The 24,501-nt window shown below is 37.0% G+C and overlaps 1 protein-coding gene across 3 annotated transcripts in view; it reads right to left on the reverse strand.

Moving 5' to 3' along the window:
• The window catches only part of KMT2E (lysine methyltransferase 2E (inactive)), a 57,182-nt gene that overhangs the window by 16,521 nt on the left and 16,160 nt on the right, over nucleotides 1-24,501 (reverse strand). For all 3 annotated transcript variants that reach the window (XM_082280520.1, XM_082280521.1, XM_082280519.1), the window contains 12 exons: nucleotides 22,017-22,201; nucleotides 15,201-15,312; nucleotides 14,624-14,853; nucleotides 12,906-12,986; nucleotides 12,674-12,732; nucleotides 8,400-8,572; nucleotides 7,367-7,405; nucleotides 5,532-5,744; nucleotides 3,958-4,088; nucleotides 2,767-2,884; nucleotides 2,507-2,616; nucleotides 1,386-1,647 (listed from right to left, as the gene is read on the reverse strand). In XM_082280520.1, the coding sequence (XP_082136646.1) occupies nucleotides 1,386-1,647; nucleotides 2,507-2,616; nucleotides 2,767-2,884; nucleotides 3,958-4,088; nucleotides 5,532-5,744; nucleotides 7,367-7,405; nucleotides 8,400-8,572; nucleotides 12,674-12,732; nucleotides 12,906-12,986; nucleotides 14,624-14,853; nucleotides 15,201-15,312; nucleotides 22,017-22,087 (1,599 nt within the window). In that variant the 5' untranslated portion in view covers nucleotides 22,088-22,201. The remainder of the gene's footprint in view (nucleotides 1-1,385; nucleotides 1,648-2,506; nucleotides 2,617-2,766; nucleotides 2,885-3,957; nucleotides 4,089-5,531; nucleotides 5,745-7,366; nucleotides 7,406-8,399; nucleotides 8,573-12,673; nucleotides 12,733-12,905; nucleotides 12,987-14,623; nucleotides 14,854-15,200; nucleotides 15,313-22,016; nucleotides 22,202-24,501) is intronic.

The raw sequence follows: 24,501 nt of genomic DNA on the forward strand, positions 1-24,501 counted from the left end.
CCAAGCATGAAAGCGTAACTTTGAGATGAATTAAATGTTCACTAGTCCTATATTTAATTTCACTTTTACATAAAAGACTAGACAAAGATTTATAGTTTGTCTTAAAATGTATATCTAAACATAGAAACCAGTAAATTAGTAGCTTTTTTCCTGGGATGATATATATGATGCTACTGTAAAGAAAGTGTATGGGAAAATGTAAATGTACTTTTAACAGCTTTATTCTTCCCACAATTCCTACTCTTTAGTTTCGAAAAACAATAGAAGTTCTCCGGTTCTATATAAGCACTGTATATTACATTAGAAGATCGGGAGAAGGTTCCATATACCAGTTATCACTTCTTGGACACATGACACAAAACACAAAGCAAGTATCACTTAAGATGGGAAAGTTTAAATACTACCTCTCTGGAGATGATAATCTGCAAGGCATGTGCATGCCTTCTGGACTTCCAAGCATTTTTAAGCTATTTAGCTACTAACACTCCAGAACAATTTATCATCTTAGGGAAACTGGGTGTCAACATGCTCATTTTTATCTTATTTCCTTCAGTCCTAAATGACGTTAAAAGAACTAGGAATTGCTCCCTCCCAGAATAACTCCCTCTTCTCAGCCCCTAAATCATCATCAAAAACCATCATATTAAAACAAAAAAACCAAAAAAACAAACAAAAAAAACTCATCACCACCACCCCCAAAATGAAGAAATATAGGCAGTTACTAAGGTAACACTCTAATCATGTTAAATAGTTATCTTTAATAGGTGCTCTGCAAAATCAGTAATTTATGTCATGGACCCTTCCCAAGAGCTCTTTCAAGCTGACACATTCAAAAAAAAGACTAATTTAAAATTCACTATCACAGTACACTACCAGGTAGCTTTATCATTCTACCTACACATTTAGCTTCAAAAAACTTTTTTCCTCCCAACTGAGTTAAACATGGAGCTGCAGAGCTCTATTAAAAATGGAGCTGCAGTCAACACTCAGTATTCCGGGCTGGAGTTCTGTTTTAATAACAGGGCTACTTACTGCTATGTTTAAAATACTACTGAGTAACACAATTAACCAAAAGGCACTTCAGGACAGACTGGGAGCTCCTGAAACCATGACATGAGGCCTTCACATCAGAGAGTCACAAAGACATTCAGAGGAAAAAAAAAATACTTAAAACCGGTATACCAAACCAACATACTTTTAATTACAACCAAATATAAAGGAAAACTGAAAATAATATATAAAATTCTAAACAGCTTATCCATCATTCTGATTTTTGATAAATGTCCACATTGCTTTTCAGTGACTTGTTAAAATTCCTTAGTAGCTATAAAAAGAGAGTATCTGTATTTAAAAGTTCTTATTTCTGAGTATCCTTGTGTCAGTACCTGATTATTAGAAATGGACAGCCTGAGGGGAGAGAGCTTTCTCTGTTTATTATCTGCAATTTTCATTTTGGTGGCTGCTCCTTCACAATCCAATGTGATGTTCTGATTTTGAGTCTCCTTTTCTCTTGAAACATCTTTCTCTTTCTTTCCCTTTTTCCTTCTAGTTTCATATCCAGTATTGATGTTTTCTGTAGGCTCAGAACGTCTGAGAACGGGACACTCAGGGTTTTCTTTGAGGCAAGCACAATCCACTTTGTACTTACTGCAAGTAATTAAATGCAAGAAGGCATATTTGATTAGGTTGTACAGCAATGACACCCTCCAATACTAAATCACTGATATTTCACATTTAGCATCTGCTATAATGCAAACCAACCATCTTAAAAAGCAGGTGACTCAAGTTTTCACCATAATATACAACACTACCGTAATTCAAAAACCTTATCTATTGGTTAAAACAAGTTTTGGCTTCTTTAGCTTTGCTACACAGAATTCTTTTGAACTCAAGGTTAGTATTTTACTTGAAAGACAAAAGACATCTAAAATCTGAGTATAATCCTAGGCGGAAATATAACCCACACAAAACGAACAGATGCATCAAAGTCATATGCAAAGATGGCAGACACAATTTACAGCATGAGCACACCAAACTCAGAGTCACTCTGCACAATTTTAAGCTCCCCTTGGATACACAGGAAATGTTACTCAAACACATTCACCTGAAACACGCTGTCAGCTACAGGTACTGAACACAACTACGATGTACTTTTAGAAGGAGTACGTCTACAACTCTTAACAGTGCAGGGTATCTCGAGGGAGTCTGAACCCATGCTGATTACCACACCTACTCTGTGGTCATACATAGCTCAGGTCAAGTAGCAAAGGCATGTCTGCACAGCACTGCACCCAAGCTGGCTTAAGAGCAGGCCACAGAAACACAGTAATAAAAATACACAGCTGTACCCACGCACACGCTGTTCATTGTAAATACAGTGCCTAAGGAGCCTTTTGTTACTAAAGCATGCAAGAAAGCAAACGATACAAAACCAAAGCCATTCTGAATTGCAAAGTAACTTAATGAGCATTTGACGTATTTTAGAACAGCATTCTCAAATACTTACCAATTTCCATAATCAAAATCAAATGCTATAGTAATCTCTGCTCCCTTTGGAATGTTATGGATGGAGTAAATATAAAGATGAATTGTTCCATCTTCAATTACATGCCTCACCTGTAGTCAAGAGAATGTTGTTATACTACCATGAATTACTTTCAAGTAGTTGTATAAAAATTGTAGGGATTGCTCAAATTATCAGGAACCTCAAGGAAAAGGAGATTTTTAAGTAAATAAAACCTAGTTTAACTTTCTAAATGCGCTCACCTCCGCATTTGGCATACACGAACGCCTGATGAATCGAGCTTCATTTCCAAAAGTCCTTGCATCAACACACATTTCTAGCCCATGGAATTTGGAGTAGAACAAAACAAATGGGTATGGCCTGAAAAACACACAAGAAAACCATGAATTTCGTAATTTTTATGATGCTAAATAGTGCTTGTTCTTATTAGTCAGCTTTGTAACATGATGCTTGGCACACTATACCAAACTTGGAGGTCAATCTAAGAATGACATGTTTAAGCTTCATGATTTTAACTGGTACATTCCCCAAATGTATTCTCAGAATACCTCAAGATGGAGGTACAGCCCTGTATCATCTGCATAGGATCTAAAGGGAGAACACTAACAGAGCAAGCACTAGACGTGGAAAATACCAAGTTTTTCATATTTAAACTTTTCTTATGACAGGCCCCAAAATGAAACTCAGGTATTTATATGCCATGTAGAATCATTTAAGAAAAAGTAAGACCTCTACATCTGCCTAACAACTGCAGCATCACTAGCACCAACCCTCCTGAAGGAAAGGGGCCTCCAAAATACTTTGTGAAGCCATGCTTCAAGTTCTGCTATTCCAAATGCCAAGGAACCCTTCCATCTTTACTGAGCAAAAGCTGTGTGTTTTATCTCCTCCAACAGGCCTTTTTCAAATTCCCAAGTAGGTGTGCTCATGCAGTTAGTGGCAACCTTGAAAACAATTCACAGGAAGAAAAAAGCAGTCACACACAGCACAGTCAATTAACCAACTAGAGAACTCTAGCAGTGAAACAGCCCCAAGCTGACCTGTGTCCAATTTCATTCTCAGCCTGATGGACTTAAAATCCATTTCTCTCACAAAAGATACAGCCTTTATCATTACCATATTAATTATTTTAGGATGGTAGAACCTGTCTATTTCCTAGTTTAAGGTGCACAACTACCCAACTGAGCATGCAGGAATCCTGTAATCAGGGAAGAACAAAAAAGAGAAAACTAGCTCCTAAACAACAGGATATCCAGAAGAGAAAGGGGCAGAAAAGATTCCAGTTGTCATTACTTTTAATCAGACAAAGTAAAATACAGACAAAGTAAAATACGAGACACTGCTGGTAACTAAGACCCCTTTGTACTTGAAGCAACTGTTTGGCAAACAGCATTTTAACAATTACTTTACTAAAACATTAGGAATGAACAAACCTTTTAAAGAAATATCCATTAGCTTCAAATTGTTCTCTCAGCATGAACTTTCCTCTGTATTCAATAATAAGTGCATCAGGAGGCAAGTCTTTGGCAGCCTTTAAAATTTTCTTGTTTTTTTGCACATAACTCTGTAAAGACATAGATTCATTTATGAATTTTCACTTCCTACCACTTTCCCATTATTATTAACAGCAGATTATACTTTCACAACTACTAAACCATTTTGTATGAACTAAAAAGGCCCTCCTTTTTGTAGTTAAACCTCCAGACTGAAGTGACCAAGCTGTCCTGCTCCCCTACCAATGCTGCTACTAATCAATTTAGACACAAGGAATGCTTCAGCCCTAGTTTCTCCAGGACATGGCTGAAAACCAACATATTCATGTTCTCACAATTCAAGTACTATAGCCTTTACTGCACTTAACTCTCACCATGACTAGGATGAATTGCTGCACTGTTTTGCACAACACTTTCAAAAGGCTTCAATTCCTTTGAAGAAAACAAAACATGCAGACATAAAATGACATTCACAAACCATTCAAGGAAAAACAGAACAGGGAAAAAACATAATAATTAAAAAAATAGAATCCTGAGAGAGTTTCCAAATTCATTTTCATATCTTTAGATGGAAGGATGGCTTTAATTAAAAACCAATACATACCCTGGCAATTAGTGAACTCACACCTCTCATAACTGTCATCACCAATCAAAAAGGAAGTAGCCTCTATGTAGGCAAAAGGCTCTGTAAGTAGGGATATTCCTCTAAGGAGGGTGTCCCATATGCCATGATGGTCTTTGAGAAAAAGAAGCAAAGATGCTTCCATTAATCTGCTACAGTAACTACTCCTCAAGATATCTGCTATAAAATGCTAAGTCTTTTACATGGCTCTGATTTTAAGCCTGTAAGTAACTGATAAATTCCTGATAAGTAAGGCTAGAAAAAGACATTGCACAATTTCTTCATAAACCAGAAATTACAGGATCACAAGGTTTAAAAAAAAATCAGTATCAGAAACACCACCCATGAACATCCAGAACACTTACCACACCTTAAGAAAAATGTAGACAATGAACATCTTGATACACACAGTAGGGGGAAAAAAAACCAAATTCAGCTTCAATGATTGATTCTACTCTAACCACTCGAGATATCCCTCAGCAAGAAACAGCAGTGAAGTTGACTAAAGCTGACTGTGTGTCAAAATACAGTCTAAGGATAATCCAATGTTCAGGCTGAGACTAACACCTTAGCTAGTGTTTAGGATAAATGATATGCAAGTGTAAACACAACCAGGGTGGTACAGAATGTATAAAAATCAGTTACAAATTCTGAAAATTATGTTAAAATGCTGATGCTTAGATCTGGTAAGACAAGGAACAGGAACTGAATGTGAAATCCCTTTTTTTTTGTAGTTTGTTTTGGTTTGGTTTTTTTTCCCCTCCTGTGTTTATTTTTGTTTGGGGTTTTTTTGGTTTGGTTTGGGGTTTTTTGGTTGTTTGGGGTTTTTTTAAGGCATCTAATATCATGGCACAAAGAGCATGCAGTAACACAACAAGGCACAGCTCATTACCTCTACTGGAGGTTTGAAAAGCAGATTGCTGGTGCTGACTTCTTTTTTGTCATTTCCATTGCCTAATCTGAGAGCTATTTTTTGTGCCTCCCTCTGGACACCTTCACTGTATTGGTTATTATTTGCTTCTTCATAACGATCCATCCATGCCTTGATTTTAGTTTCCCATCCAAAGTTCGAACTGTCAGTAGGATCAATCTCTGGAGCTGAGCCCTAAAAATTAAAGTAAATGACCAGATATTAGAAGGTAAGATATTAAAATTAAAAAAAAAAAAAAAGTCTACAACAAGACACAAAAGGATGGGAAAAGATATGCCACTGATTTAAAGTTTGGGTTTTTTTAGCAAGTCTGGTATAAAACTTTGCATTACTTAAAAACATTGAGTTAAATTCAGTCACTTTACATTTGTCCTTTCAAGAATTTTATTATTTACTAAATATCATCCAAGTTCAGGAATACTTTCCCTCCTCAACAGCGATTCCCACTCTTAGTGGGATGAGAATGGAGAATGACATTGCTTCTTCCCACAACTGCACTGCATCACAAATCTAAGTGCAGGAGTTGGAGGGTCAGATCTCCCTGCCCACTCAACTTTTGTGAACATATGAAAATATAGAGAACTCCAGCTTTTATCCTGTAATACACAGACTTGATTTTCCCCTTTCAACTTCAAAGATCATGCCTATCTTTTCTTCCGCTGCGTAACTTACTAAACTTTACTAATCGTACATCTGCTACATTAAGGTTGGAATTCTAATGTTACAGGCTTTGCACATTAATTTTTTCTCTCCTTATCTGCTCCTCACTATACAATTTTCTTCTGCAGTGCTTCAGATCCTTTCACTTTTAAAGAAAGTGCCATTGTACCTCCAGACCTCACAAGCAGCAGCCAGGCTGCAGCCAACCAAAGCTCCTTACGGACAGCAGCAGCCAGCCAACGCTCCCTTTTCTATCCACCTGAGCAGAGACACTATTAAACATTAATAAAACACAAGTAGTTCAGCAATTCAAATCACCTGTTTACATTTCTTTTGTGCATGAAGAAAACCATACAGACAAACAGCATTTAAAAGGTGTGATGCTAAGACAACCATGAAAAAACAGTGGAACCTTACAAGCACCATATTAAAAAAACCTCACAAAATTAGAGATTTTTTTTCCCCAATTCCATCTTCACAAGGCACATCTTACATATTTGAAGCATAAATTGCATCCCACTTGTTTTGATATATACCAAGCATGAATGAACTATGGAAATACCTAGTTCTCATACCATGGACATTTTTATCTAACAGAAAATTAAAAGACTGCTGTAACACTTAGATCTTACAAAGCAGACATCCCAATATGATTCCCTCGGACTATGCCAGTACCAGTGAGTAAAATCCCACCAGACATCCAGGAGTCCCACCAGGTATAGATGGAGGTTTGACAAGAGCAGAACCACTAACTTAGCTTTCAAATGCAATACAGCCATTTCATTATTTTGCTGCTTAACAGTTATGAAAAGCTGGAGCCACTAAGTTCGAATGAAGTGTTCACTCAATTTTACTCCCTTGCATAGCACACATGAGCCCCAATTCATCCACTGGCTCTTGAAAACCACCTATTCTTGACAAAAATTTGCACTAATTATTTCAGTTAATTTCGCAGGACAAAGATGTAGTGCTCATTATCTTAATTTAAAATCACTGTGATGCTTATGTAATATATTAGTTACTAAGAAGAGAATATTGTAGTGCTTAGTGTATAGCCCAAATTACACTCTTGATGCTTATTATTTAAGTAATGTACAGTTAAGGTTTGAAACAAAACCCAAACAAAATCACATTACCTTTACTCTTGAAGATTTCCTGGATCCTTCTCGAAATGCCTGGAATAAAATTAGATATTTATAGTCACTGGAGGAAATACAAAATCTCTAAAGGAATTAGCTTTTCAATTAAACATGCAAGATGAAAACAACAGAACAAGCTATGCTGAAATCTCAAGAAGGTAAGAGGTTACATCTCACAAAATGTATTTTAAAAACCAATTCAGCATTCCAACCTAAGTGCACAGTGGTCAGGTACCTCTACCTTTCTCCCTCCTTACAACTTGACTCTCTAGAATTTCAGAATCCGAGCCAAAATATCAGAGGTAACGGAAGAGTACACGGCAATAGATTTGTCTTGAGGATTGTTCAATCAAAGGAACATTTTACTAAAGATTTCCAAAAAGACATCAGTAACTTATTCTGACTTTCAAGTTTTAAAGGACAAAATTCTCATCCAAGCCAATGAAATTAACTATGAAAACCTCTTGTTTAGGAAGTTCCATGTACTTTACTTCTTCACAAAGGTATTGTCTTCACATGTATCATACTGTTTATACACCCGTAGCTAAACATTATAATGCCAGCATTTTAAAAATCTAATTAGTTTAGCAGCCAACTTTCTGACAGCATACTTCCACACAATTGCAACTCAAATAAATGAACGTGGAGTCACATCAGGACAACTGACAGCAAACATTTCTGTGCTCAAAACCTCCGCAAATGAAGACTATCAAGGAATTCTCCTTTGGGTATCCCAAAGCTTGGTCTGTCCCACCTCTAAGTATTTCAAATAATCATTTAAATTCAATTCCTGTGGTGAGACTCTGCCTCAATTATCAAACTGAACATTCCCAGCCAGGATACATTAACTTGAAGTAAGGAGGGGCCATGGGGGTCAGGCACCCAAGAAGACTATCATTTACAGCAGAGTAGTACATTTCAAGCTAAAACCAGGTAGTAAAACAGCTTCATTTTTAAATCAGTGTCTCTTGGTAAGAAATGTCACACAGCTATAATTTCTTACACAGAATAGTAAGAGAAATTCACTTACTTTTTTACATTTTGCTATGTTCTGTTCTTTCTCTCCACTTTTTTTCCTCTTCTTATCATTGACTTTTGTAACTCTTGTAGGAGTTAAAGTGATTGTTGTTGGTGTATGCTGATAAGCAGTATACAGTTCCACAGGAACCTCATCACCACTCTCTGTCGCACTGGTATCCCCATCTTTAAAACAAAGAATATTCCGTAAATAATCAAGTCCTGCAGAAAGAACATTCACTAGTTACTCTACATCTGCTTTCAAAACACTGAAATTCATACTGACAAACGCTCCAAGCACTCATATGCAAAATTCACCAACAGTTGCAACAGCATGAAAATGACGCACCAATGAGAAACTGGTCATTAAGAGAGGTTTGTAATGTGAGGTAAGAAAAAGGTACCAGATTAAATTCCATTCCTTGAATGGAATTAATGACCATAGTCCATTATAAGCAGAATTAGAATCAGAACAAAAAAGGTAAAAAAACCCCAAAATAAACTGTTAACTTATTCACTTATATATAGCTTTTACTTGTAATAGGGCATTTGGATTCTCTCAGAAGACTGTATTCTAGAAGGGATTAAAATTAATGACTGACCAGCATTTCTAGTGAACCTCTATTAATTCATCACATGTAAGTCATAATCAACTATTTCAGCTGCAATTTGCACTGTCAAATGCCTTTTTCAGGGTTTATATGTCAATTTAGCCAAAAGCCTTTTGTACTCAAAATCCCCTAACATAACATTCTGCTACTTAGGGAAGAGAAAAGAGACCATCAGACACAAACCGACAGACATTTTTCTTTTTGCTGTGCTCTCACAGACCTAAAGGCCACAGCCTGAAATTTAGCACACATCAGCATTTATGTCAGACAAACACATATCCTGACCTGAAACAGGATTACCCTAGTTCTGTCAAGATGAAAGGCTGTGAAGGATGGAGAGGATTGGAAGAGAGATGATGCACACAGATAAGAGACTGCTGTTTGCATGTGCTCAGTACAGACTTCTCAGATTTTAGCAGTTTTTCCAAATAGTCTGCATTCAGTAAACACACTTCACACTAAGCAAAACTTTCTCATAAGGTACAGAAGCAGGCTTTACAAATACTTAATACGAGAACAGAGAAAACATTCCTTCTGATCTCAGAAGGATGTTGCTTTAATCAGTGCACTCAGCAGTCCTAATTCGTGAAACCTTCTTTACTAAATAAAGAACTCCAGCTACTGGTTACTCTGGATTTTTCCTGCTCACAACATTCCTTAACAGGATTCTTCTGTGCATAGCAAACAAACCCATTTTACCATCTTGGTCATTCTTTTGAACACTTTATCAGGCACATAATTATACTTCATAAATTAGGAACTGATGATGTCTTCTCAATTTGTTTACTTTTCTGTGGAGGATATTTTCTAAATGAGCATAAAAAGCACACAGAAAGAAGAAATGTCTAATCAAAGAAGAAGAAGTAGCAGAATAACCAACACCTGAGAAATAGAAACCCCTGGCCCTCTTGAAACTGTCAGCATCTGTAGTACATACAGTAGTGCCTACAGAATCATGACATCACAGCCACAGACCTCTTCCCCTTGCCCCAAACCCCACAAAACACTGTCTTCCTTAGGGAAGCAACATTTCAGTATTGTTGTCTACACCGTGCTCTAACTTACTGCAAAGAATAATTACCTCAACTGAACATATAATTACATAGTGTTGTTTTGAGACACTCCTTCCTAACCTACATAACCTGCTTTCACTTTGAAGAGCCTTGGTAAAGCACACTAAGGGGAGATCTTGAATTTTCATGTCAGAAGCAAGATACAAACTCTCCAAATTTCACAACAAGTAATGGGCCCAGATTAATTTACCCAGAAGCAGCAAGTGATCTTGACAGCATCAATTTCAAGGCCAAACAGCTTAAAGCAACATCCTTGTGTAAGTTGTACATCTAGATATTTTATCTTAAAAAAAAAAAAACAAACCAAACCCAAACCCACCAATCAAACCCAAACCATCCAGTATACAACTAAGTACGGGCTTAACAAAGGTGCTCGCTTCACTGAACCATAGTAGGTAATCCAGTGCACAGTAAGATGCACCACAACTGGACTTTTATACCAGAAACACAAAATCAACAACATCTCATGCAATGACAGGCCCCAGAACAACAGGCTAAAAATGCTGCCAGAAAGAAAGGTGATGTGGTTACACATAAAAGTTTAACACACACAATTTTCTACCATGTGAAATGTTAATTTAAAAGCTCTTTTCTTGAAACACACCAACTGATCTACTACTTTCTCCCCACTGCTTACCTTTGGATGAAACACAGCTAAGCCAGCAACTCTTTAGAAATCTTTACAACGAAAACATTATACTGTGAAGAATTCTCATATCTAAGTAAAAAGCCCTATATATATAGACTTATTCAAAGAGCACCCAAATTATGCACTTACATTTTATCAAATACCTGTAAACTAGTAATAATTAAGTTAAAAGTAACATTCTGCTCCTGTTGACTATCTAAAACATTGAAAAGATCCATTCAAATTGATGCCACTTTTGCTTTTCCTACTTGAAATCATCCATGAAAATTGCCCATTTTACTAATGTCTCACACAGTTTATACCCAAAATCACCAAGTCCAAATGAACTGTACAGCAGTCAATATAATGTGCATTCAGCCAGGCTAAATGGAAATTAAGAGGTGTAAGCACAGACATTCAAGTTATGTATTAATAAATCACAATAATCAATATTGCACTTTGACCACATTTTAGATTAAAGAGGACCTGAATTTGCCTTTCTTTTTAACTCCGTTTTGATACTTTTGCTTTACCATTTAGTATTTCCTTTCCTATTGAATGCATATAACAGATTTAGAACACTGATCATCAAGACTGAGGAGGATTAAACACTAACTTCAAAGGTAAGATCTTGTCAGCTCCTCCTAAGATTTTTAATTTCTTTTCCCTTAAGTTTACAGTAAATGATCAGATAGTGTGCATACAAATCCTAAGAGACTGAATAGCTCAGATCATCAACTTCCCCTATTCTGTATGAAAATCCAAGTTCAACCTCACAGTACTGTCAGACCACTTAGTGAACTCATTAACTCCAAGTGAGTTATAAATCTACTTGTTCTACTATTTTAATAGAATCAGCAAAAATAATTTTAAGTTCTAGAAATATTTAGAATTTAAATTTGGGTGACCAAGTCATCAACCAAAATGTTGTAAAATAAGCTTGGTTTTGTTGAAATGAAAACAGACAAAACAAAAAATGACTGTGTTTTTTTAAGTAGGTCATGAATGCCTTTAGGGGGCTTTAGGCAACTTAGTACCTGACAACACCAAGTGTCAATGGCATCAAGGACAGCTGTGCCACATACCCCCAAATTTTCTGAAGCCTAAGAAGTGGGCAGCAGGACCATATCTACATGGTATTTTTAAAAGAAATCTTAAAACACACACACACACTCCACTGCTTCAGTAAAGTAAAATATGTTACATTTAGGAGGATAACCTCCGCTCAAATTATTACTTTTGTAATAGAGCTTGAAAGTACCAGCTGCCAACCAAGAATTCTACAAAACACTTTGGTAATGGCCAGACAGAACTTCTGACGAGTTAGGCCAGATGAGTTTTAAAATCCCATGAACAGGTACAAGAACTACTTGCATAAAATACATAGATTGAAACGGGTACTTGCACTACACGCCATCTGGTTATCAAAGGTAAAAAACCCTCAAAGCATCGTTATAATCTACATCGTATTAACTCAGTTTAGCAACTTTTCCCATTGCCCAAACAAACCCAGAGCCATAACAAAACACCCAAGCTACATCCAACAAACCAGCACTTCCTCCCAAAACTTTTTTCCAGAAAGAAAGACTTAGAAACCCTCTCTCATACCAATAGAAGAAACTTGAAGCTTTTCCATCTTATTTTCAGCACCTTACTCAAAGGAGTTACAGTTATTAGAAAAGCAACACTGCTTATTATGAAACTTGAACATTGTTCAACAGATTGAATTATTCCGCACTGCTATAAAAAAAAGGCAGTGCTGAAAACCATTAATAAAGACATGTGAAACTACAGCAATTCTGATACGATGTTATCTTGGTAAAATACAGTCAAGTAAAAGGCATTGATTTACTGAACCTTATATGCTGAAGACTGTCAAAACTGCAGGAACCATGTACGCACTCTTAAGTCTATATACGTAACTTATACTTATTTTATGACCTTTACTAAGGAAAGAGCTTCACATGTTACTCACCTGACATATTTTCCCTTTTCCTTCGTTGCAACAGCACTGCTCTTTCTTTATCTAAACTCCTGAAATTAGAAAATAAATCCGTATGTCTAAGTATTAAAACAGACCTCCAGCATTTACCATTGACTATTACAGAATAAACAGTAAACTACCTGAATGTTCAGATACTTAGAAAAACATCAGTTGTGCACTGTTCCATTCAGTTCTGGAGTTCAAAATCAACAAAACTACTTACCTGGGTTGGCAACGTTCACACAGATATATGTCAGGAATATGCTGTCTGTCAATCCCCATGCAGTCAATGTGCTGCCAGACACTACGAAAACACCAAAACAAAATCCCAACTTTAAAGTACACTTTTTAAAACAGTGGGCAGAACACACAGAGAAAGTAAGCTGTTCTTTTTTTTCATTGGCATCTTTACTCAGATTCAATACTGCCTGAAACTACATCTCAATCACTGTCTTTGCCACCACTCTGCTAGCTGACTCATTTTATCTCTTGGAAATTTTTCTCTAGCATCAGAAATAAAATGGCAAATTATCACAATAGACAATAAGATAGAGACAAATACCCTCAGCAACAAGACTTATGCTTTACGTAGAAACAAGTGGTTTGGTTTTAAACAAAAGGATTCAATTTCCTTTTAGAAACGGATACATAAGATATTTTTATACTGACAAATATACACTAAGATATGGTTTGATTTCCTTACATATTTTAAGAGAAAAATAAATACGTATTTTTATACACCCTGTTATAAACTGGTAGTCTGTTGTGCAGCATAGAAAGAGCTTTAACTGATTCCCAGAGTCAGGGAAGAGACTGCTTGCTAGACTGAAGGCTAACCTAAAACAGTAGCTAACACTCATCCCTACACTGCTAGAAGGATGAGGGACACAAAAATAGTTATCTTCCCACTTGGAAAGAGTCATGGTAAATTCACAACTCCTCACAGAGAATCTCTTCTTCGGAAGAAAAAACTCTACCTACTCTGGTGACTGCCTACAACTTCACTGCTGGAAGAACATCTTAATACATTTCAAAATAATGAGCAAGATTATCAGAATCAGGGACCATCAGAAATTACTAACAAGCTTGTTACATAAGCAGACAGAAGAATGCAGCTCAAATTAGTATTTTAATTAGCTATAACTATCATTTTATAAATACACAAAGATCGAAGAAATTCAGCAGCATTCATTAACCCTACTGAATGTAAAAATACAGGCTAATATTGAGTAGAAACATGAGATTTGTCTTCTTCTCTTAAATATATCAGCTCTAAAAATTTCTGATTTTTTTTTCCAACTCCAAGTATTTAACAGCAGTCTCTTATTATACTATGATCAAGTAGGTGCTTAAGCATAAACTCAGAAGTCTAAACATTTAACTTCAGCTTCTCCAATAAGAAACTAGGTTAGTCTTTTAATACTTATTAACTAAATCCTTTGAAAATTAAACAGTTATCAGAAGGATCATGCACAGAGAAACCAATATTCGAGAAGTTTCTTTCACATTATTTTGCATCCTTCCAGTTCTTTGAATCACATATACACAATTCACCAAGACGCTTTATTACTCAGTACATGCAGATTAAGTAATGCCCAGGTCTTTATTTTACCATACTAACAAATAACTTGGGACAGAGTACCAGAGACATTATTTTTAGAGGGGGAAAAGGTATACCCTTAGTAAGCAGCAATGCACAAGTGAAGGCATGACCAAACTAATGAGCAGTCAAGACTGACCAGAATAAATTATACAATATTCACTGGCCTTAACCAAGTACATTGCCTATGAGAAAACCACACAACCTTCAAGCGCTTTTCTGATGGAAGGAAATTTCTTGTGACTCAATGTAATTAAAACACCATTTAGTTACATTTACTTTCAGTGCAGCCTTAAGTTTTAAGTAATTTTTACTTTTTAATTTACTTTAATATTTATTACCTGCATTTGTCACAACAGATCATATATCCATCATCATGTGTAAAGCCACAAATGCATCTGGTAATATCTGTCCCATAGCTTCCATCCTCTGACGTACTGATGGTAGTAGCACTGGAGGTTTCATCGAAGTTGGGAGTGGTAAATATGCCTACTTCATTCTTGCTTATAAGCACTGATGGAGGAGGAGAAGCTGGAGGCGTTGGAGGAGGCCGAGCACCATAGTTATGGTCCTAGGATTTTGTTAAAAAGTTAAGTTATTGTAAATGCTCATACACCGATGGTTATTCAAGCCAACATGTAAGAATTGATTTGCCAAAGAACTGCAGGCTTCTTATTTTTGTAGTAAAAGGTTAAAATTTTAGTTATGTCACAATTCAATCTTATTTTCTAACTTCTCAATTATGTCATATATTTAAGTGCACTATATTCTGTATTTTGCTTCTAACTGACCATTTTTAGCCAACTTACCCAACTCCCAGTAAGATACAGAAATATAAGCATGAATCAGCTTTTCCAGATAAAACCAGCAGATTTTTACATAATATATTTTGTCCAGAATAGTTAGCACAAAACTTACTGCATAGGGCAAACCAATGTAACTGTGTGAATGCGAGCCGCTGGTATACAACTGGTGTGGATAACTGTTCGATTTTTCAACTACCACAGGGCTAGCTTCTACAGATTCTGGTCTGCAAGGCAAAAGACAGATGAAGAACAAATGCAATTACTATGTAATTTATATCAATAAATTGGAGGTACTTGCAGCACAACTTCTATTTCCTGCCGATTCTGTTTAAAGGAGCACACAGGGGCAGGAACAAACTTGCAACTCCCCCAGCAGCCCCCTCATGCAAGAACCAACCCCCCCCCCCCCAAAAAAAAAAAAAAAACAAACAACAAAACAAAGCAAAACAAAAACCAAAAAACTGAGCAGTAACAGAAGCTGCCAGAAGGAATTCTGCCCAAGGACTGATGCTGAATTCCGAGGGCTCCACAACAATAGAGCCCTGCAGCGACACACAGAGGCAGTGGCAGGGCACCACCTGCACTAACTGCTCCTACAACCAGAAATCCTAACTAGAGCAAATTATCTAAACAAGGTAGCTTCTATTGATTTATCTTTAAATAGAGAGAAAAAGGTGGTAACAATTTGCAAGAGAATGTTTTGTATCAAAGGCAGTGCCTTCTTCAATATACAAACTATGGTAGATATGCACTAAACCACAATATGAAAGAAGATAAAGGAGTACTAAAACAGGAAGATCTATTTGAGCACAAAAAATTACATCTTCACGACCTTTCTCAAACAGTTACGCGTGACTGAGAGAACTTGCAGGTTTTTTGTTGCACCATATGATTTAATCACACTAAGACAATTGAATCCAGGTTACCTACAGTGGGGTTTTTTTTAAACAGTGAAAGGCACCACAAAATATCAACATTTAAAACTGAAGCGGACTTGACTCACATCATAAATCTAGTTTACTTTTCTAGTTTTATATTTATTGTGCGTGAATTCCAGTTCCTATCACATATCTTATTAATTCCTTGAATTGATTTTTAAAATAAACTTGGTATTTCTGAATGTTAAATTAAAATAGATACTGACGGGATTTTTTTCTTTGACATTAAGATACCTGACAGAGGATTTTTTGCTATGCCATGAAGCAATACTAGCTTGATTTAAAAGGACACCAACAACATTGGAAAAAATATAATTAATCATTAACTTTCTGAACAAAATGCAGTATTTTCACATCTATTTGAAAGTGTCCTACTTATGGGTTTGGTTGCCCATTTCTCCTTATGAGCTTTTTCCCATGTGAGGTTACCACATGATAAAACTGTTTAATAAGAAACTAGTTAAAAGCACTACTGGGGGAGGGCTTTAGTTTCTAGAGTCCAAAGAAAAAAATCTTTTTTTAAAAGATTGTTGTCTCCAACAGTCATCAGCTGCCTTTTTTTGAGTGAACAAACATGTGAGCACACAAATCATGTGAAGTATTAATGTTAAAAATACAACTTCTGACTGGCATGAGACAAACCAACTCTGATAGCACTTGTTCTTTGTTACCTCATAAACCCAGAAAAATCCTCGCTTACTCTTACACCCCTTCACAACTTGAAAATACAATTTTATTTGGAGTTTGTTAGAATTAGCTTCTAGAAGCAGCTCAGAACTTTAGCTCATGACTAAAAGACAAAAATGAAAAAAACTGTGCCTTTCCAACCGATTTGCTTTTACCTATTTACCAACACATCTGTGCTGTAATCATACACCTCTTCTGCGATCCAGTGATCCTTCTCATGACCTAGCCAACTAAAATGCCAGTGAATGAGGCATTAGCTACACATTCCTCATGGCTAGGGCAGAAATTAGCTTCTCCAGTACAAGTAAATCTTCATCACTGCATTGCTTCTACTACTACTACTCTTCACCATTTCCTGAATGGCACAAGTAATAACACGGGTACTCTTACCCACTCTGCATTCAATGCTCAACCCAGGTCTTGCTGGAAAATACTAAGTTTTCAGAGCAGGAAGGCTTACTAATAAAGGACAAGCAGGAGGGGATTCTGGTAGAATCCATCCAGGATTAATTTAGCAGAGTTTCCTTCATTAAAAGTAAGTATTATTATGACCTAAATACCAGCTACTTAAACACAGAAACATTCAGTGAAAGACACCAGAATGAAAGTGTCTTAAAAAAGAGAGGTTGTGTATTTCATCAACTGACTACAATAATCAGAAAGATACTCCAGGTCTCCTGCAAAATATGAGGGAAGACATCCCTACATCCATTTCTTACTTACTCTAACAATTTATAAACCAGTTAAGAGAACAATACTTAGTATTTAGAGGCATAACAGTGGTGGGAAGCAGAAGTGTAAAGCCTCCAAAAACATTCATTTATCACTATTTTAACACTCATAAAACAGATTCAGAGAACAATGTTAATACGAAAAAGGCATGTCATTACTTGAACAAGGAAAACCACAAAAATGGTGGGAGAAAAATCAGGTGATACAGAAAGGCAACTATTTAAGAAGTTGTAACATAAATACAAATTTGGAGCACAATCAGCTTTCAGTAAAATTTTTCTCAAATGCTCATCCAGGCACAGACACTACTTTCAATTATAACAGATACTCACTAGAGCTCTGAATGTAACTGTTACTGTTCCATTTACCCACTGCACTGGGCTGGGGAAGTGTGGAAGAAACCAAGAACTAGAGGAAGGAGCTCCAAAAGCATTCACTGAAGCTAGAAATTAACCTTCGTAGGTTTCCTTTACAGTCAACAGAAAGGTGATACAGACCCCATAAGCAGTACAGAATGAGCACCCTTTTTCCACAGAGCCACAGACAGAATCAACTTTGGCAGACAGGTCACTGAATTCCTTGGTTTTGCAACCATGCCCTATATAATACTGTCTGTTCGAAGGTCAAGCCCTTCTTCTGAAATAGGCATCTCAGAGTTGGATAGCTTTGAGAAGGAATGCCTCTTGGAAAAATATTTAATTGTACAGATGATTAAAGCATGAGATATCACCTAACTTAAAAATCAAGTTTTACATTTTTTTGGGACTCAAGCAGCAGGGCCCAAGCAGCAAGGCACTAACTACTGTGCTACAGACAAACACCCCCTAATCCCACCACTGGCATTTCTACAGGCATCCCAGCAAGTTTTCAGGAGGAAAAAGTGTAAGCATTCAGCTCTGTGAGAACACTGTAAGGTTTTCCTTGCCTGTATTTTTGGACATTAGCCAGTTCTGTAAGAGACTGAGATATTAAGCCTGTCAGCCTACTGATCATACCACATTTTTCAGCTTCACCTCAAACAACTTCAGTCTTACTGAAGAAAGATATTTATTGTATTTCTGGTGTTCATCAAAACCGCAATGTTTGCACTACCACACAGTATATATGAAGTTTGACCAAAACGTTAGTATTATTTCCTATATAAACAAACATTACTGGGATAAACTGACCATGTTATTTTGCTAAAATATCGTATATACTCATTAAGCGTTGTGGTCAGCAATTCAAAACTGTGTGAAATGTTCACAGGGAACAAAACAAAAAGCTCCATAAAAAAGCTTTCTACATGCTCTTAGGCTGCAGTGATTTAAAACATACCTATACCTTGAAAACAGAAATATAGTATTTTCTCAAATCAATTATAAAAGCAGAGATGCTTATATATATATATAAAAAAAAACCCAAAACCTTGAGAGAATTTTCATTTAGCAAGTTAAACAACTACATGTTCTGGGTCATTTCCTACTGTTCATATCTAAAATGGAAACAAAATATTCTGCATGTTGCCAGCAGATGGCATTAGTGAGAAATTAAAGGAACACACGAGACCAGTTAATTTACCAAACCTCAGTCCCCAAACACTTACAGCTAACTTATATCAAGGGAGTTGACCGGCAGCAATTCAAAGAAAGTCAATTCGTCTCCAAAATGTAATCTCCCCACTCCACTCCTTTAAATATTGTTTTGTTTCTGACCATTTAGCAATAAATTAAAAAAAAAAAGGGGGGGGGGGTAAAAGCAAAAAAAAGCACACTGTGTTTGACTAACACCCAAAATACAATCGATTAGAATTTGGGGCCATCAACCACTGGCATAAATACATAGATATTCAAATGGGAAACAAAATCTCATTAGAACTAAAATGTTCAAAGGCAGGTGCGGTATCCAAGCTTTAAGCTGTGAAAACCTAGCTAACAGTACTTCCTGAAAATGCATCAAAACTCCAAATGCAACCTGAGCAACATCAATCTGCCACAATCCAGGTTTGTTTTCTGTTTGCACCAGCACACCTGAACAGTATCTAGCTGAAGGCCATCTCAGATAAAAGAATACAATAAATTTTGCATGAGAAACAACATTTTCTATTTCAAGACACTTCTAACCAAACACATTTGACAGGCTTCACTACCTAGACAACAAGAACCAAGGACTGCTTTCTCTACAAGTGAGTGGGTTCTGCTACCCAAGCACCTTGTAGCAGGCCCTACAAGTATAGGCTGGTCGGATGTTATCTGTATTTAAGACTACACCAGTGTTCTTTTTCTCCTGGATACTGAACTCAATACAGTGATCTGTACACTGTAATTGTGAAGTTTATTACACAGGCCTTCTCTCTAAAGAACATGTATAAATATTAAAACCAGGAAAGCAGTACCACCAATGGCATTTCCCAATGTGTAGCTTATACTTATGGTCTAAGCTACACTAGCACTCTGAAGCCAAGGAAGCACATTTTGAACCTTCAGAAATGGCTTGTTCTGCTTACTATTACAAGGACCTTACCACTAAAAAGTCACACATACTCATCTTTAGTAAGATCCACAAGTAAAGGCAAAATATGTGTGTTTTGACTATGACAGCACTAAGATCTATCTGGAGACCCCACTTAAGTACACGTAATGTAAGAAACAGACCATCTCACCCAATTTTTAAGGTGTTTAAACATTTTAGTATGTTATTCTATAGACAGCTATTTGCTACAATTATTAAAATATGTGGCACTGTTAATCGTATAAATGACCCCCTTTTTTAATGCGCTTATGCCTTGGTTTGAAGCATAAGGAATAATCTTTCAGCACTAAGAGACTGCACTACACAAAGAGCTTTCTTCCGAAGCTGCTTCTCCTGCATAATCAAGTTTGCCACTCCCCCATTCTTGTGTTTGCTCATGCTTCAGCAACTGATGAAGCAATATCAGACCTGCCAGTCACAGTGGAAAAATTCAGCTCCTCCCTCTTGGGAAAACCCCAGAACGTGCTCAAAGACCATCTATGACTGCTATTAATGCACTCTATCTCCAACACACTACTCTCTGGAGGAAAATGTACAAGAACAAAAAGTAAAATCACATAGACAGTGACAGTAAAGGCTTACAACTGTGTAAGCTGGTAGGTTAGGGACACACCTTTGTGTCACACTTCTTGTGACAGGGACATGGCTTTTGAATCAGCGTACACCAATCATGCAGCTACACATATTTCAGCAGGAGTATGGCAGAGATGACAAGAATTCATCTAACTGGTAACAGCCACTTAACATGTGAAGAAAAGCAGCTACTGACTGGGTTGCTCTGCCACAGCATCAAGCAAGCGACACACTGTGAACCCTATCTTGTTTATACTGACAACTATATTTATTTATTTTAATTTCAGCATGACATGCTGTGTCTGCAAGGAATGTCAGCAACCTCAGGAATCATGACCCTCTCTAAACATAAAAGAAAAGCACAGGAAAAGATAATGAAAAGATACATGAATGGTTTACTAAAGTTAAAAAATCTGTACCAAGGTATATAGTGTTCATAATACGAAAAGATAAAACAACTTTAAAAATTTTATGTAACAAAAAACTTTGAATTGCAAATTCTTGGTTTTCTTCAAAGAAACGGTGCAAACCTGGAAGAGCCTCATATATAACTGGAAGCACAGGAGAGAAACATCCTTTAAAAAAAGCCATTCTAGAGTTCACCTCAAACTTCCCTTCAAAGTTTGAGAAGAAAGTGGTTTTTCTTCCAAACATTTGACAGTCATGTTGATGCTACACACATGGAAAGATGTTTGACAAGAGAAGTATCCAGTCAGAGATCAACAATACCTAAACCTTAGCCAATCAATACTGTACAGGAGACTAGGGGGAAAAACACAGAAAGAACCACAACACAAAAAACCACACAAGTACATGCACAACACCCCTCCCCCCTCTCCCCCAAAACCTAACAAAAAACCCACAAGCCACCCTCCTCATCCCCCAAAACCCAGAAACTCACTACACTTATTTCATGCAAAGCCAGAGATTACTGAATGCATGATTTCATTGGCTCTTTGTAATCGCTTACACACAGTTACTAAATGAATTATTTTCTACTAGGCTTTACAACTAGAAATAACTTTCTGAAGACATGGTATTGGCCATTTAAGCTAGGCCTTCAATTTCCATGAAGAAATACACCCTTGTCTTAATTACTACTACTTTCTTGCAGTTTAATGCACCAAATTAATTTACCTTTGTAATGTGCAAAATCAAAAATATTTTTTACACGTAGTTAAAAAGGAAACTGAAATGGCAAAATTTTTGAAGCATGAGAAGTAAACCAAGCAGCATCTTTACTTCTCAGTGTGATAAGCAAGAAAAATATGCATTTGTAGAAACATTTAGCTTCTTTCCTTTGCTCCCCCTGAAGTGGAAGAAACTGACATAAGAATAAAGTGACAGTTATTAATTTAACTAATTAAAGATTCAACAAAACTAAGCAGACATTTTTCTCCAATTGTATTCAAGGAAGAGTCATGAATGAATAAAAAAGTAATTAAAAAACAAGTAAGAAAACTTACAAATTATGTTCACATACTTACTCTGAGCCTGCAGCCATTTCCAAATAAGAAGTATCTGCTGTGTCAACCCCCAATGGGATCACTATGCTCATGACGTTCGTTTCTGATAAATTCGATTACTACGGAGTCCTATGCATTGGTATCCAAAACACTGGGGCATGCCAGCCACAGTGCTCATTGCAAACATCTAAGTGCATCCACAAACCCTGTTAAAAAAACCCAAAACATGCAAAAGATTAAGTGAGTTCATTTTAAACCCAGGCAATTTTACATCACGTATGTATTTTAATTTAAAAACTGCCACTTATATTTGTCACAATTATTTCATTAATTTTACACAAGCAAAAGGAAAGGAAAACATTCAATCCTCTCTAAAAGTTAACCGCAAATAAACTTCTTTATAAAGAGTGTGACGATCTTAACAACTGAACCTGAAAATATTACAAATGGACAATCACTCAAATTTATTATTAAAAACCCCAGCACAATCAGGGAAGTGCCAAGGACTCACTTTATGGCAGATTTACTGAACATGAAATACTTTTGCTTACTGCTCTGTGTTGTCAAAGCCTAGTTGCTGTACCTTTCAACAGAAACCTAGTTAGAGAATTTGCAACTAGGTCTCAGACAGCACTGTTCACTTTTGTTTTGCACTTAAAAAAAAAAATCTAATGTCTTAACTACCATTTAGGATTTTTTTAAAAGCAAAACCATTCTAACAATTCACAATAATGACAGGAAACATTTTCCATTTTAATAAATCACTGCTAGAAGATACAATGCCTGTTCAGTGCCACTTTTTGAAGTGATTTTTTTAAAGAAGTAAAATTAAAATAATCACTAGTAGCTTTTAACTGTAGAGCAAACTACAATCTGCTTGACTTCCATGAGTGCATAAAGGACCTGACCTGTCCGCCACTTACTACAAGTCCCCCACTTCCCTTACTGCATAGGGCAGAAGACCCAATCAAGTACAGGAGAAACGTAAACAGCTCTCAGCTATTCACTGATTAGTAAACTAATGCACTTTTATACACTAATACAGACCAGGTTTTACACAAATGACTACATAATTTAAGTAAAATAAGACCAGTATCTTCAGTACTTACATAACAAATAATTGCAAACTCTTTCCAAAATGTCAAAACTGCAAGACCACAGACCACTTTGCAATGAAGCACATACTGTGCCTAGTAAAGACACTCACACCACAAAATGTTGTATCTTAGCTGATGTCTACAAGAGCACAACAATTTTGAGATTAATGTATTTTCAAAGAATTACAGAATGTGCTCATTTGGAAAGAACCCACCAGGATGATCAAGACCAACTCCCAGCCCTGCACAGCACCATCCCCAAGAGTCATGCCATGTGCCCAAGAGCATTGTCCAAACGCTTCTTGAACTCTGTCAGGCTGGTGCTGGGACCACTGCCCTGGGGAGCTGTTCCAGTGCCCAACCACCCTCTGGGGGAAGAACCTTTTTCTAATATCCAACCTAAACCTCCCCTGACACAACTTCAGGATGCTCCCTCAGGTACTGTCACACTGGTCCATCAGAGCAAAGAGATCAGTGTCTGCTCCTCCTCTTCCCTCACAAGGAAGTTGTAACTGCAGTGAGGTCTCCCCTCAGTCTCCTGTTCTCTAGGCTGAACAGACCAAGTGACCTCAGTCGTTCCTCATAGCCCTTCCTCATAGTTGCTTCTCCTCAAGGCCCTTCACTGTCTTTGTTGCCCTCCTTTGGACACTCTCTATCAGTTTAATGTCTTTTTTATATTGTGGTGCCCAGAACTGCCCCCAGCACTCGAGGTGAGGCTGCCCCAGAGCAGAGCTGGACAAGCCCCTCCCTTGCCCAGCCGGCGATGCTGTGCCTGATGCCCCCCTGGACATGGCTGGCCCGCCTGGCTGCCAGGGCACTGCTGACTCAGGTTCAACTTTCCACTGACCAGGACCCCCAGGTTCCTTTCCATGGCGTTGCTTTCCAGCCTCTCATTCCCCAATCTGTCTGTACATCCAGGGTTGGACCACCCCAGGTGCAGAATCCCGCACTTCCCCTGGTTGAACTTCATCTTAACATCTTATCCTTGTCAAACACCATGATAACAAAAAACCACAAGCCCCCAGTGAAAAATGGACTTCAGACAAACACTGTGGAATTAAATCTGAATTTCTTCTTTTATTGAATAGGTCAGCACTTTCAGGATGACAAAGTGGCATGTACAAGACATCTCTAAAGTACAAGATGGCAGCAAGTCTTCATCTAACTTCCTAAATTTTGTAATATTGAGGTTTGGCAATTAACATAAGAACATACCAAGATGCTTGAAGTGCCTAAACGTACAGTTCATTCTCCTTCTAGACAGCAAAAGGTGTGTTTTGGTCCTATTATACAGTGAACTGGAAAGCTATCGGGCCAAGTAGCCTTCGGAATATTTTGCTTTCCTCATTTAAATGCTGGCATTTTCTTACTAAATACCACAAATAACAAACCGTATCACTAGCCATGCA

This window comes from Coloeus monedula (assembly GCF_965178545.1).
Source record: "Coloeus monedula genome assembly, chromosome: 4".
In the NCBI taxonomy this organism is placed as follows: Eukaryota; Metazoa; Chordata; class Aves; order Passeriformes; family Corvidae; genus Coloeus; species Coloeus monedula.